The sequence below is a fragment of the Urtica dioica genome, chromosome 9 (assembly GCF_054948205.1).
Source record: "Urtica dioica subsp. dioica isolate 48M chromosome 9, U.dioica_male_clone48M_v1_H2, whole genome shotgun sequence".
NCBI classification, from domain to species: Eukaryota; Viridiplantae; Streptophyta; class Magnoliopsida; order Rosales; family Urticaceae; genus Urtica; species Urtica dioica.
The window spans coordinates 28,222,545-28,237,821 of record NC_142764.1 but is presented as its reverse complement, the minus strand read 5'-3'; the positions used below and the strand labels follow the sequence as shown (position 1 = coordinate 28,237,821).

At 35.3% G+C, this 15,277-nt stretch overlaps 1 protein-coding gene across 1 annotated transcript; it reads left to right on the top strand.

Annotated features, from left to right (window-relative positions):
- The first annotated feature begins 2,155 nt into the window (after positions 1 to 2,155).
- Positions 2,156 to 7,139, top strand: LOC149386531 (AAA-type ATPase family protein). Its single transcript, XM_089625619.1, has 8 exons — positions 2,156 to 2,819; positions 2,921 to 3,038; positions 3,234 to 5,194; positions 5,280 to 5,499; positions 5,580 to 6,080; positions 6,180 to 6,648; positions 6,745 to 6,808; positions 6,890 to 7,139. The coding sequence occupies exons 3-8, from the start codon at positions 3,380 to 3,382 to the stop codon at positions 6,980 to 6,982; spliced, it is 3,162 nt and encodes a 1,053-aa protein (XP_089481745.1). The 5' UTR covers positions 2,156 to 2,819; positions 2,921 to 3,038; positions 3,234 to 3,379; the 3' UTR covers positions 6,983 to 7,139.
- Positions 7,140 to 15,277: the final 8,138 nt, after the last annotated feature.

The following is a 15,277-nucleotide window of genomic DNA, read 5'->3' as shown; positions in this document are numbered from 1 at the left end:
TTTTTTCCTAAGAAAAATAATAAAATGAACAAAATTATTTCTTATTGCTCGAATTTATATATCTACCATGTACTCAAGTAGGTATACAAAATAGTTTCTATTATTGCCGAGTGTTCAGAGTCGTACTTAGTTTTGTTATTTTCTTGAGTTTTTCTTATTACTTTTGTGCATCAGTTAACTTTTTATTTATTATTCAGTTTCATATTGTGGAGCAAATTAAAAACTTGATTAGTTTTTGCTTTTTAGAACTGAAGTGCTTTTTATTAAGTAAATTATTATTCTGTAAACCACGCTTGAAGTAATTTAAAAACCATCAATTTTAACAATATTACACTTTACACTAATCACGTAATATTTTTTTTTCCAACTATATATACTATCAAGCCTCAATAGCGCATTATATTAAGAAAATAAAAAAGTCACAAAAGTATGTTATCAATAAGCGCCAGATCAGTAACTCAGAAAATATGTAAAAATAATTGATAATTAAAGTATATTATTGAAAATCTGGAAACAAAACCTCCCGAACTAAAAAAACCTTTCATTCTCTAAAAAAAAAAAAACAAACAAACTTCCACATTCTAGAACAAAATAACCTTTTCAGATTCCAACAACTAAAAACTAGAAAATAAAATTACATCGCAAGACGTATATAAAATCTTGACCAAAATGAGAAAATATGAGAAGAACGTCGATACCTGTTTAACAATTTATGAGAAGCTTTTATTGTGCTCTCGCAAGGGCTATAATTAACGAGCAGAAACATCACAGGATACAAAAATGTCGAGACAAACAATGCACCGATTACGACGAACTTGAACACGTGTTAGAAACTATCCTCGCTAAAAAAAAAAAAAACACACACACACACACAAGAGTTTTTGTTTAGTATCTCTTGAATGAGAGGTTAAAACTTACTTTTATAGGCCAAGACATAACTGTTTATGACACAAACCATCGATTGCTAATGCTCTATTACAAACCATTAAAAACTGTTACAAAATGTTTTCCATTATAGAACGGTTATAACTTATAACCATTAGTTTTGGAGGTTACGAATTGTTTATCGAAATTTATTAGTAAAATTTGGAAAGAAAATTAGTAAAAATTTGCTTGTCTTGGAGTAGGAAATTAAGGTCGACATTTTCGTCACCCACATTGCGGTTGGTCCCCATTGGCCACGTCGCGCTAACTAAATATTGTTTGACTCCAATTTTTTTTTTAAAATAAAAATTGGGTCGTACCAAAATCTACTCGTCCCATAAAAAGGTGCGACGGATAGGAAAGTGAATGTTTGACTCCAATAATTTCAACAAAGCACACTGAATATTACTTACTCTTTCATATGATTGCTTAAACCTATATTTTTGTGTGTGAATATGATCAATCTTACATTATAACACCCATCATCAATTTTATTGGATATATAAACACAAATTATGAGTAATAAATTTTATGATTTAACATGGAAGAATTTTACATTCCTATGGAATTGAACCATTGTCCTTGTAGGATATCAACTTAGTCTAATAAATCGAAATAATTTAACATTCATTTAGTATTTAATTTTTTTTTACTATTTTAGTATTTTAATTTTTAAATTGTAGTTTATCAACTTTTTAAGAAAAAATAATTCAATTCGAAAATATGTTTGAAATTTGTTAAGTGATCTAATTTTAACTGAATAAATATAAAAAAAAAAACTGACTAAATGCGTCATAAAAACAATAATTTGAAAATAACTTTACTAAAGAACTAGTTTTAAGGATCAAAATTTCACTCATTTACAATTTTTTTTATTTTTTATTTGAAATTTGAGCTTAAATATTCCATAGGTAATCAAATATATAATACGAATGAAAAAATAGTAAAAAAAAAAAAAAAAAAAAAAAAAAGCTAAAATATAGAATTACTTTACATGTGAAATGATACAAATATATGTCTAGTTATGATCAGCAGCACATATCAAACAGACAAAAGAAAATAAGCACCCATTTTCTGGTGTAAATCTAATATTCATTCCAGTGAAAAAGGAAACGATTTAAAAGAGAAAAAAAAAACCATAATAACATTTCTATAAATAACTTATTTGAAACTCATCTAGAGTACAAAATCAGACAACCAAAACTCAACAACTTTCTCCCTCAAAAAAAAAAAAAAAAAAAAAAAAAAAAAAAAAAACTCAATAACTTTCTCTTCTATTGCTTGTACATCAAAGAAAAGAAAATGATGGAAAAGTTTTTTTTTAAGAAATGTATTTTCTTATTTTAGAGAGAGAATAAAAAAACCCGGGATATCCAATTCAACGGAACGGGACTTGATCTCAGGCGGTCCCCACAGATTCAAAAGAAAAAGAAGCTTGGATTTTCTCGTTCTTAGATTATTATCTTTTTGGACAAAGAGTTGTTATATATCATTTATGTTTTAAACAGAAAAAAAAAACAGAGAAGAAAGAATCAAGAGTAAAATAATGAACTGAAAGTGTTTGCATGCTCAAAGAAACAGACACATAGCTTTATTGTATATTAGTCCTCTGTTTCTATTTTCTCTCTCTCTCTCTCTCTGCCTTTTTACCCACAAACACTCCTTTTTCTTTCTTTCTAGTTCCGTGTCTCTCTCTAATGTTTTAGCTTAGTTTCTGTCTCTATAGTTTGCTGAATATCGTTTTTTTCTTTCCCTTTTTCAATTTTTATTTCTGTTGAGAGGAAAGATCGGCTCGTGAAGTGTATAAGTGAAGTTCGGTGGAGAGAGAGAGTGAGAGAGAGATCTGAGATTCAATGATGGAAACTGCTTCGTCTGTCGCTTTTTCTGATATTCAGGTGAATGTCGTGCTCTCTTCTTTTCTTCAACCTTCGCTCTCTCTCTCTGCTTTACTTCAAATGCGGTTATTGTTTGTATTAATAACCTATCTTTCTCTCAGCCTTTGCCTAATTCGATCGAGCTTTTGAGGGGGCTCTAAATCAAATGTGGGGTTTCTTTCTTCGCTCGCTCTGAGATTTGAAAAAAGATGGCTTCTTTACTCTACTTTACTGTTTATGGTACGGCTTCCTTTTTTCTCTAGCTTCTTCTTTTGCTTCCACCGTTTTTGTTTTAGCCCACATTCATCTCCGAATTTATGTTCTTTCTTTTCCTTAATGATTGCTAGTCTCCGCTGTATGAAAATTGAATAACGATATTTATTCTGTGGCATTATTGCTATCAAATTGAAATGTTTTCCTTATTTTCTTTTCGAGGGTGTTATCTAGCGAGGTGAAAAATCAAAAACGGAAAATGGGTTTTTTTCCGTAATGAGATTGGGATTTAGAGATTGCCTGAATCAAAGAGGAATAATGTCTTGTCTGTAAATGCCATAACTTTCGAAAAGATCCGGTTTCGAATAATGACCAAGGCGGTTCGGGACAGAATTCTCAAGGACGCGAATGGCGACATCAGCGATCACCTGCGAAACCACATCCACTTGACGAATTGCATCCACTTGAAGAACCACATCCACAAGCAGAGCCCGATGGCGCTCTCCGATCGCTCCCTCATGAGAGACCTCATCGTCCTCCAGCGCTCTCGCTCTCTGCGGGACCCATCGGCGAGCCCGCCCTCGTGGCACAAGGGCGAGAACGACCCGCCACCTGTCCCGAGGGAGGCCCGTTTCCCGAGCTCGAAAGTCTCCCCCGCCGGCGGAGACAGCGGCCGGCGAGCCAGGAGAGAGGAGCCGAGCCGGACGAGCAATCCCAAGATCGAGTTTTCGGGTGGGAACGCGTCGAACGACCGTTTTTCGGGGAACTCGGCGTCGAAGATCAAGCAGAAAGGGAAACAGCAGGCGTCGTCGTCGATGAAGACCCTCTCGGAGCAATTGGATAGCGACGTCGAAACTCGTTTCGACGGAAGAAGGAAGGCTCGGCAAGAGAAGAGCTCCGCGGAGCACGTTTTCCGAACGACGACGGCGGCGGCGACGAAGAGACGGAGGTTTCGGCGCGCGAGAAGGCACCGGGTCGGGACCGGCGCGGGTCCCGGAGAAGAAGCTCTCGACGAGAGCGAAATGTCGGTGGCTTCGAACGCCCCCGCGGCCGAGACCTCGAAGCAGCACCGCCACGAGCACGAAGAAGAGGAGTACGGCCGGGGAAGCATGACTAGGGCGGCGCCGGGGAACGGGTGTGGGATTCCGTGGAATTGGTCGAGCATTCATCACCGAGGGAAGACTTTCCTCGACATGGCCGGTCGGAGCCTCTCTTGCGGTCTCTCCGATCCGAGGATGAAGAGAAGCGGAAAGGACGTTGCGGCCGAGATGCCCTTGGAAGGTTCCGGGGACTCGAGCTCGTCGCATCCTCTGCTCGTCGACGGGTCGGGATCGCAGGAGAGCAGCGAGAACGCCGTTTGGGCTCGCCGGTACTCGTCGGGCGAGCTCGGAATCTACGCCGGAAATTTGTTCAACTCCGACCTCGGCTGGTCCGGCGAGCGACAAAAGTCGAGGAACCACCGCGGCCGGCACCAGAATCTGACGCAGAGGTACACGCCGAGAAATTTCCGAGATCTGGTGGGGCAGAGCCTCGTCGTTCAAGCGCTCTCGAACGCCGTGGCGAGGAGAAAAGTGGGGCTCTTGTACGTGTTTTACGGGCCCCACGGGACGGGAAAAACCTCGTGCGCTCGTATATTCTCGCGAGCTCTGAACTGCCAGTCGTCCGATCGCACCAAGCCTTGCGGGTTCTGCAACTCGTGCGTGGCCCACGACAAGGGGAAGAGTAGGAGCATCAAAGAAGTCGGTCCCGTCAGCAATTTCGACTTCGAGCGCATAATGGACTTGCTCGACAACATGGCCGTCGTTTCTCAGATTCCGTCGCATTACAGAGTGTTCATCTTCGACGACTGCGATACTTTGTCCCCCGAGTGTTGGAGCGCGATATCCAAGGTCATCGATCGGGCCCCGAGGAGGGTCGTGTTCGTCCTGGTCTGCTCGAGCCTCGACGTGTTGCCTCACATAATCATATCGAGGTGCCAGAAGTTCTTTTTCCCGAAGCTCAAGGACGCCGATATCGTGTACACGTTGCAGTGGATCGCGACCAAGGAAGGTCTGGAAATCGATAAGGATGCGCTGAAGCTGATCGCGTCGAGATCGGACGGCTCGTTGAGAGACGCCGAGATGACCCTTGACCAGCTCAGCTTGCTCGGTCAGAGAATCTCCGTCCCGCTGGTTCAGGAACTGGTATGCGTTTCTCTTCCAGAGCCGAGCCCAGAATTCCGATGTCGAAGGTCTTTGATTTTTTTTATTTTTTTATTTTATATTGCAGGTCGGGCTGATCTCTGACGAGAAATTGGTGGATCTTCTCGATTTAGCGTTATCCGCGGACACTGTCAACACCGTGAAGAACTTGAGAGTGATAATGGAAACCGGCGTCGATCCATTAGGCTTGATGTCTCAGCTCGCCACGATCATCACCGATGTTCTTGCCGGAAGTTACGATTTCACGAGAGGAAGGCCGAGGAGGAAGTTCTTTCGCAACCAACCATGTAAGCGTCGAATCTCACAGTAATAACCTTTATAATATCTGGAATTGCGAAACAATGTCCTTTTTTTGGCATATATACAGTGTCCAAAGAAGACATGGAGAAACTACGGCAAGCCCTGAAAACCCTGTCGGAGGCCGAGAAACAGCTGAGGACTTCGAACGACAAGCTGACGTGGCTGACCGCCGCGTTGCTCCAGCTCGCTCCGGACCCGCAGTACCTTTTGCCTTGTTCTTCTTCGGCGGACACGAGCTTCGACCGAACCCCGCTTCCCTCGAACAATCCCAGGGGAGACCAAAGCCACATCGTGCCGAGTAGCGAGAGAGGTTTGCCCGGTAATAGTAATAATAATAATAATAATAATGTCAGACAGTCCGGGACTTCCGAGCCTCGTCATAGCAGCGGTCTCGCTGTGGACGGTTCTAGCTTAGTGGATAGACAAAGGCAACAAGGGAGGCAAGTTTCTTCGATCCGTAGAGGGATCGAAGAGATTTGGTTGGAAGTGCTCGACAAAATCCAGTATAATGGGGTCAGGGAGTTCTTGCATCAAGAAGGAAAGCTCGTCTCCGTTAGTTTCGGTCCAGGTTCGTACTTTGACATTCCCTAGTTTTTTTTTACTGATATATTATCGATTAGGCCATTTGAAGATATTGATTTGTGGTAATGTATTGTTCCTTTGACAGCACCGACTGCCCAGTTAATGTTTAGCTCGCACCTCACGAAATCGAGCGCCGAGAAATTCCGAGGGCACATATTGCAGGCTTTCGAGGCGGTTCTCGGGTCACCTTTGACGATCGAAATCAGATGCGAACCGCCGAGGAAAGACAAGCCGTCGTCGTCGTTGTCTCAGATGAGGAACGCAGCGAGCGGGCCCGGAAAAGAGGCCCAATCCCGCGGGACAGCGAGCAAGAGCGAGATAGTCGAAGTGGGACCCGCCCCGGCTTCTTCTCCTCCTCCTCCGAAGGGCGTTTCGGTCGATACTCCGCAGCGGGACCCGCGGAGGCTCGGGGAGCAGAATCGGTGCCGGAGCATCGTGCGGAGCAAGGTCTCTCTGGCCCACGTGATCCAACAGGCCGAAGGGTGTTCTCAGCACGGCGTGTGGTCCAAAAGAAAAGCCGTTTCCATCGCCGAAAAACTCGAGCAAGAGAATTTGTCAGTTTTTTTTTTCTTTTAAATAATATACTCTTTTTTTTTCGATCTTCTATTGGCTAATGGATTTCGTCGTGACATTGATTTTTTTATGTTCAGGAGACTCGAGCCGCGGTCGAGGAGTTTGTTGTGCTGGAAAGCAACTAGAGTAACGCGACGAAAGGTAAACACAATTAAAAAAGAAAAAAAAAATCAATTGGATCATATGCCAATTAACAGAATTTTTTTTTTTTTTTTTTTTCAGCTCTCGCGTTTGAAGATCCGAGCGAGAAAATCCCGGTCTCTGTTGAAGCTCGTCTCCTGTGGAAAGTGTCTCTCTACCAAGTCCCCAAGATAGTATTTTAGGGTAGCTTTTGAATGGTTTTCTTTTTCTTACAGCCTTGTCTCTGTATTTTATTTATTGATTGTAATTTAGCCATTTTCTTGTAGTTTATTTAGCTCAAAATTTATGTGTCAAAATCCCAATTCATTGAATAAAAAATAAGGTACGTGTTGTTGGTGTTGCATTAAAATAGAAGATGTAGGGAACGACAACTATATTGTATTCTTATTATTAGAAAAAGAAATATACAAAAGGGATTAGATTAGGCCTTTCATTGAATCAAACGGCAAGTGGCTGAATTCCTGTATTATCTTATTCGACGAAAAAATTATTTTAGACGTCGAGATTTGAGACTGTTGTGGTTTGAAAAAAAAAAGTAAAAAAAAACACCAATTAACATGTTCACAGTCACACAGCACGCATTCTTGATTGTAATTTGGACTCCTCTGAGTTTAGAACTGGAAACTCGATTTGCTATTATAATTACAAAAAATTGGCTACGTAAACCACTTAAATTATATGAATTGTAAATTAGCCAACATTTGGTAAATACTTTGTAAATAGCCAATTTGCATACGTGGCAGCCTATTAACTAAATATATGTTTGGTTGTGTTAAATAAGACTTTTATTAACAGATTAATAACTTAATAACCCTTATAATTATCATTATTAGGGCTTAGGTAATTGCTACGAAGTTCACTTTGACGAAAACCGTGCTTGGTAGTTAGTATGGAACAACACTCAAAACTCATACAGAACTTCACAAAAAAAGTAAGTCAGAATAAAAATTTGGTTTCACACACACGTTCTTCGTAGTCGTAACTCATAATTCTTATTGAATTAAATGCTCTAGTTTTTATTATTTGGACTGATTTAGCGGAAGTATTACGTTGGTCAAAGATGAATTTCCTTTGCCTTACAAAATGGTGAATGTTTGAGAAGTATCTTGACAGTTTTAATTAATTTAATTTGGCAATTGAAGACTTTATACAACAAATATCAATTAGTTCTTCCTTATTGAAGTCGCAAACAAACAATGACACAGCAAAGAGCCAATGGTGTGAGCCAGTATGGCCTTAAGTCAACGTTGGAGACGATTCTTGGTAGAATATACACTGAACAAAAAATGAAAAATCAACACCAAACTATCACCAAACCCTAGGGTGAAATAGTGAGTCGTGACAGTGATAGTGATAATGTTTAACATGTTGATTCCTTTTGATCCAGAGTCTAGTATTCATCTTTGGGTCCCCATGGCATAGCATCTCCAAAAAAAAAAAAAAAAAAAAAAGAAGAAGAGAGGAAAAAGGCTTGAAATTTCAACGCTGTTGGTTTGAACTTTTGAGCCAATTTGAACCTTTGCAAAAGTAGAGCAACTTACCAATCAAGCCCACATGTTTCAAAACTCCGTGGTCGGTTTCCCTGAAATATAATATATTCCGATAACAAAACATGTATAGATAATACATTTATATACGTAGATATTTATATATATATTCACATTCTAGAAACTAGTTAATTATAAAGTAGATTGTTAACTGACCATGGCCATTGTGAACTATGTTCTCTCTAAAGTAGATTGTTAACTGTATTCCGTATATTTTGTTTATTCGTTACTGGGCAAATTTGTCATGTTGTTTCTATTGGAAAAATAATCCTATTAGACTTGGCAGAAAATCTAATAAGGATTTTAATACATAGATTATTATACTCATATTATTCTATCAAGATTAATTAAAACTTAAATTTGACAATTTTATTACTAAAATCAAAAGAGAGAATTTTTGTTTTACAAAAATATTGTTTCGTAATTGTTTTTATTTCGTGACTAATGTGTCACGAAATTAAAAAATTGTTCATAAAATACAGAATTTTGTGACCATTTATCACGAAATTCTGTATTTTATTATCGATATGTCACGAAATTATGAAAGATACAGTTCGCCAACTTATTTAGTAGTACAATTGTCAAATTTTAAGTTTTAATTGATTTTGGTAAATGACATGAGTTTAGTAATATATGTGTTAAAATATTACTAACACGTGTTTTGGATTTGTCGAGTTTTTTTTTTCTTTTTATTGTTTCAATGTTTATGTCTGTTGCTTTGGTTTTCGTCGTGTTTAGTTTAGTAGCTTAAGTATGAGTTAGTTGATTAGCCCATCTTGTTGGTGGATTTTTTTGTAACTAAAGATGAATCTGTCATCTTTGGTGTATAGTTGTCCCTCCAAAAAAAAAAAAAAAGATGAGAAAAAGTTGGGAGGGATTAGTTTTCGCCGTAGTATTGTTCCAGGTTTGGAGTCACTCGAGCTTTCGAAGGCGGCTTAGAATCTGAGTTCGTGCATGCTGCTCGCATTCAAAAATTACAGAAGATCTCTGTTGAAGAGGTCCAAAGGAGTTCTTGACGGGTTGATTACTCGGCCAATAAATCTTAGGTTTTTTTGTGCTTAACTGCTTGTCTTATGCTTCTCATTTTCATTTCAGGACATCTTGATTGTTTGAATGAGGTATCGGCATCTGTCCGGAATTTTTTTATGGCACGAGCCACTTCTGTTTTGTTAATGAGAAAAAAATTCCATTAAAAAAACTCATAAGTAAATAAACAAAAAAAAAAAAATTATGTGTATATATGTATATGTCTTAAACTCTTAATTATGTTTATTTCTAGAATAAGAACGTGAAAGTATCGGAGAAAACTTCAAAGTGCACCTAAATTGTAACTATAAGGTATAAGCAGAGAATTCCCGTGTTTTTTATATTATAGGGAAAACTGCTAATAATATTTTCTTCTTCAGATAATAAATTGATTTTGATAAATAATAATAAAAAAGAAGATAATAAATTGATTTATTTGTCATCACCGCCTGAATGTTCTGGGGCCAGTTAAAGTGCACCTACATATATGGACTTTTTTTCTAACCATATACAATTTGTCCACAAATAAAAACATTGCGTGACCTCAAAAACAAAGTTTTGTGTGGCTTAATTATAATTTTGTGGTACTCACATACTATGTAAACGCTACTTGATTTTGTTAAAAAAAAATATTAATGCGAAGGTTTTTCTCAATTAAGGCGCGTCAATAACTCAAGGCCGACCTCTATCAATAAGAAGGATTTGTGAAAGTAGCTCAGCATCCATTGGGAGATTCCACGAAACCTCAGCCTTTCCGAAGTTGCAAACTCTCAATTAACGACAACACATAGCACTCATTGACATGTATTTAATAGAAGAGTTCGCTCTCGTAACAATTCTTACGAACATAATCGCATAGGACTTTACGGACAATTTTCGTCTGTCACCGATTCCGGTTTATGAAAGAAAGAGCAACCCGATGTAACACATCTAATAAATATCATATGTGGATAACTCGCAAGGCTTGGAGTAAGTTCTCTGGACTTGGCAAAACTCCGATTCTTTCTTAACTCATTTTCTCTCACTAAAACTATATTCCTCTATCTAGCTACTTTTACCAAACGAGATGAAACTCTCTCACTTCATATTTAGCAATCGGAATAATATCGAACGTCGGAGCGCGTGTCGAGTTTTTCTCATAGGGTCATAAAATCTAATCTTAAATTGAACTGCGTAGATTCTAAATATTATTTCATGTTTTTTCATTAAAGATAACCATGAGGATAAATTACTAGGTTGTTGATTCTAGATAATCTATGGACGTAACTTAAATCGAAGTTGAAAGGGTAAATAACAACCAAGTACTTGTCCAACAAACCAAAGTAAAGTGGTTTTTAACTGTTTTATTTTTGTAAGCGGTTTTTAATTAGTTAAGTAGCCTTTTGTTAGAAATAGCATTAAATATTTATCACTGTTTTTGGAAGAACGTGCTTTGTTTAATTTTTAATCTTCTTACTGATCAATTATTGGTCTAGGTATTAAATAATGGAAGATAAGAGCAAATTACGTGGCAAAATTGTGGACTGGCTTTGCGACGTTGCTCTCTTGACTAAAATTATATATATATATATATATATATATATATATATATATATATATATATATATATATATATATATAATTGAAAACTAAACATTTCACTGCGAGAAAAACCTTTTTGGTTTGTTATTCACACTTTGGTACCCAAAATGTCAAAGCTGGGTATCTAATTCCGCTGGGTTAATATAAACAAAAACTACCCTGCCTATCATAAAAATTGTAATATAATATAATATGAATCTATTTTCTCGAGATTCCTGTCCTAATTCTCAGAAATCTCTTAATTCTTACCCTTGAAAATAAATTTATTAAAAAGCCGACATCGAGAGTGTCGTAACACGTGGCGATAGCTTAGAGAAGCAGAGACCACGCGTACTCGCACTAGCCTCTAAGCCACGCACTAGATCGACCACCGCTATTACGTGGGCGGTTTTTATCAATGACATAGATTTTTATAGCCAATAGTAAATTGCCACGTCAAGGTCTAATGAGTTTGGGGAACACCGGATTACGATGTTGATGACGTATATGGCAGAGCCTTTCGTTGACTTTGCCAAGTTTCGTCTTGACATCATTGTACATTAGTTAGTAACGTGACTCAATTAAGAAGTAAGTTTGGAGCCAAAAAAAAATTGAAGCAAGTCGGTTTGCTTCATCACATGAATTACAGATACACGACACGTGGATAAAATCCATTGGATATTCATTAATTAAATGTGTACGCCGACACTATAAAACTAGAAAAAAATAGGTTTAAAAAAGAAAAAAATAAATAACACTAGAAAAAAGAGGAGGCTGTAAGATAAATTCTAGATCTAAAGAGCTTGTTTTGTGGAGGTGCAAGCAACATTCACGCCCTTCGCCACTATAATTTAAATATATTTAATAAATTAATTAATTTATAATAATTTTTTTCACAATTACTCATTTGATGATTGTTTAACATTAATATATTACCTTATTAAAAACTTAAGAACACCAAAATACCACACGAAAAGAGGATAGTGAAAGTAGTTATTTAATTTTGGTGCAAGAAATGACTAATGATATAAATAATGACATGATGAAGAGCTTTATGTTAACTAAAACTTCGCAACAACTAGAAAATACGAAGAACCTGCTTATAGAGGCATGTAGATGAAAATCATCTAAAAATATCTAGGTTTAAAATTTGTAAATGTTATCCAATAATAATGATTATACTATTGTCTAGAAGTATCTAGTTCAAATAAAAAATATTGCATTCGCTGTTATCATCTATAATGACGACTATTACTGTACTATTATTTAAAAAGATTAGATGTTGTTAATTAGTTAAAACTTCGCAAAATTAAAAAAAAAACGAAGAGCTTACTTATAGTGACATGTAAGTAAAAAGCATCTAAAAAATCTAGATTTAAAATTATCAATTGTTATCCAATAATGATGATTGTAAGTTTATCTAGGAGTTTCTAGTTCAAATAAAAATCATGTAGATGAAAATAATATAGAAATATCTAGATTAATTTTTTAAATTTTTATCCAATAATGATGATCATACTATTATTTAGAAGTATCTAGTTCAAATAAAAAAAAATTGCATTGTTGTAAGATATAATGACGACTATTATTGTATTATTATCTAGAAAAATTAGATGTTGTTAGACTTAGTTTAATGATGACTATCAGCATTTTTTTGTTAATATCTTAAAATTAAAAGGTAAATTTGTCATTACAACTTAACATGAATAGTAATATGAGTCTATGTGAATGGTAACATCTACTTCTCCTTTATATATATACAAGCAATATGCTCATGCGTTGCAGCGGAATAATTAATATATTTGAATCTAGAGAAAAAAAATGTGCTTTCCTTTATATATATAACATATATATAACAATATCTAGATTTAAATTTTTTAAAATTTATACAATGGTGATGATTATACTATTATCTAAAAGTATCTAGTTTAAATAAAAAAAAAAAAAAAAAAAAGTTGCATTCGTTGTTGTCAGATATAATGACGACTATTACTATATTATTATCTAGAAAGATTAGATGTTGATAGACTTGGATTAATGATGACTATCAGTATTTTTGTTAATATCTTAAAATTAAAGAGAAAATTTGTCATTATACCTTAACATGAATAATAAATCGAGTCTATATATAATATATAGTCCATCATTTCTAATGTAAAAAATAAAATAAAATAAAATAATTTTCTGAAACTAAATAATTAATTTATGTTATTATAAAAAAAAATTAAATAAGGTCTGGGAAGACATTTATATCATAATAAACAACTTAAAGGCATCTCGTAAATTCTGCTCCCCCTTTTTCTTTTAGGATCTTAGTTCCTGTCTCACGACGACTATAAGATTACATCATATATATACTTGTAATCGCGTCCGTTGAATTTTTCATACACCGGTGAAGAAGACATTGGTGGACTATGTACACACATTCTTCCCATCTCACTCATATCTCTTTACATTGTCAATCGGCGTCGAGGAATTTGACCAGTCAATTTTGGTCAAATCAGGATTTCAGGATTCAAATTGTTCGCTTACGAGGAGCTCGAGTGTTTAACAAATTAAAAGATGTCATGGTACTTTGCATTTTTAAAATATCGTTGTGACAATGTGTTTCTTTATACCACTATGAAGATCCTTTTATCATTTGATTTTGTTGAACATCATTAAAAATAGATACATTAGAGTTGTATGGTTGTGAGTGTGATGATTCGGTATGCTCGATGTGTTTTTGATATAGACAATGATTGTGAATCAGTATATTGCTGTTGTTTATACTTTATTCGTAATTTACGTTTAAAGATTCATATAAACGTTTGATTATTAATCAAATATGTTTTTATTCGTTATATGTTTAGGTTTTTTGTATCTAAAGCATACATACGGTTTATTTATGTATAAATAGCTGTTGTTGGTAAAAAAAAAATGCATTTACATCATAAAAAAGAGGTTTGAATTATGAATTTTTGTGTCCATTCTTTGATCATAAGTCTAGAAACTAACAAACTAAACTGTTAAGTTTTTAGTAAAATATTAAAATTTATGTTTACACTATTAATAAAGATATTGACTCCTATATAAGAGCAATTTACCAATATCAACAAATATATTGACAAAGTCAAAAAATTTATCCACATATAGTACTTGTACACTTTTATAATTTTTTGGAAATTGAAAGAGGAACAAAGTAAATATCAGTAGTAGTAGTAGGATCATAAACATTTAGTTATGAATTATAAATATCCAATATTAATGTAATGCACACCCAAAATATATTAAAATGTTTAGGTTTCTAATTCTAAAATTTAAGAAAATATAAAAGTTAAGTAATATTAAAGTAAATAGTGCACAGAAGTCCTTCGTATTAAATTAATAAAAACTAAATGATACTTTAATTTATGATTAACAAGAAAACATAAGCTGGGTGATTATCATCTTATGTACCACAGCTGTGACATCGTTTGGCATAGCTTTGTTTAAAAAAAAGACGCTTTTAGATTCAGTTTTTGGAAAAAACTGTTTTTTAAAAAAACTAACAGGTGTTTGATAAGCTGTTTATAAAACAGTTGTTGTTGGTAACAAAAACTGATTTTGCGTTTGGTAAAATAAATATATTACAGTAAAAAGACTAAAATAGACATAAAATAAATATTTAACAATGCTATGGATAATCACGTGGGGATATTAAAGTAATTTTATATCAAATACAAAAACGTTTTTTTCTAAAAGCTAAGATTCGTAGTTTTTGTGACTCATGTACAATTTTTAAAATCGTTTTTGAAATTTTTTCTAAAAACTGTTTTACCAAACAGTAAGATTGCAGTTTGGTTTTTGCTAACAGTAAGAACAGACTTAAAAAAGCTGTGCCAAACACGTCCTGTGTGAGTCTGTGACCGTATAGCGTTTATTTGTGCTATCGAATTCGAAACGTTCACACTCAAAACGTGATTGAAGTTGGCTAATCGCAGAAGAGAAAATCCTAGTAAAGTAATGACTAAAGGCAAAGATGGTCTTCCACAATTTTTTTTTTTTTTTTTGGTGTGTGTCTTCTATTCTACCTTTTTCAAGGGTCAAAGGAAATATAATATAGATAACTAACTTCTTTATTACTATTATCGTTAAAGTCATTCTGTAATCACTATTTTTATTGATATTAATGCCGTTTTCTTTAATTTCCACGCGTCATATAAAGTCGAGTGGGCCCCACTTGCTTTCTTAAGTCAACTTGACATTACCACCATGGCATGGCCTGCAGCTCCATATCATTACTTTGTTAAGGTTATAAAATAAAGTGAGGAAAATAAATCATAACATTTTTATATAATTCAGTTACTCAAATCTC

Bases quoted from the DNA above. Each gene is read 5' to 3' on its own strand.
- LOC149386531 (XM_089625619.1), top strand. From the start codon at position 3,380: ATGACCAAGGCGGTTCGGGACAGAATTCTCAAGGACGCGAATGGCGAC. The intron at 6,081-6,179 runs GTTCGTACTTTG...TTCCTTTGACAG, and splicing joins CTCCGTTAGTTTCGGTCCAG to CACCGACTGCCCAGTTAATG. The intron at 6,649-6,744 runs GTCAGTTTTTTT...TTTTATGTTCAG, and splicing joins AAACTCGAGCAAGAGAATTT to GAGACTCGAGCCGCGGTCGA.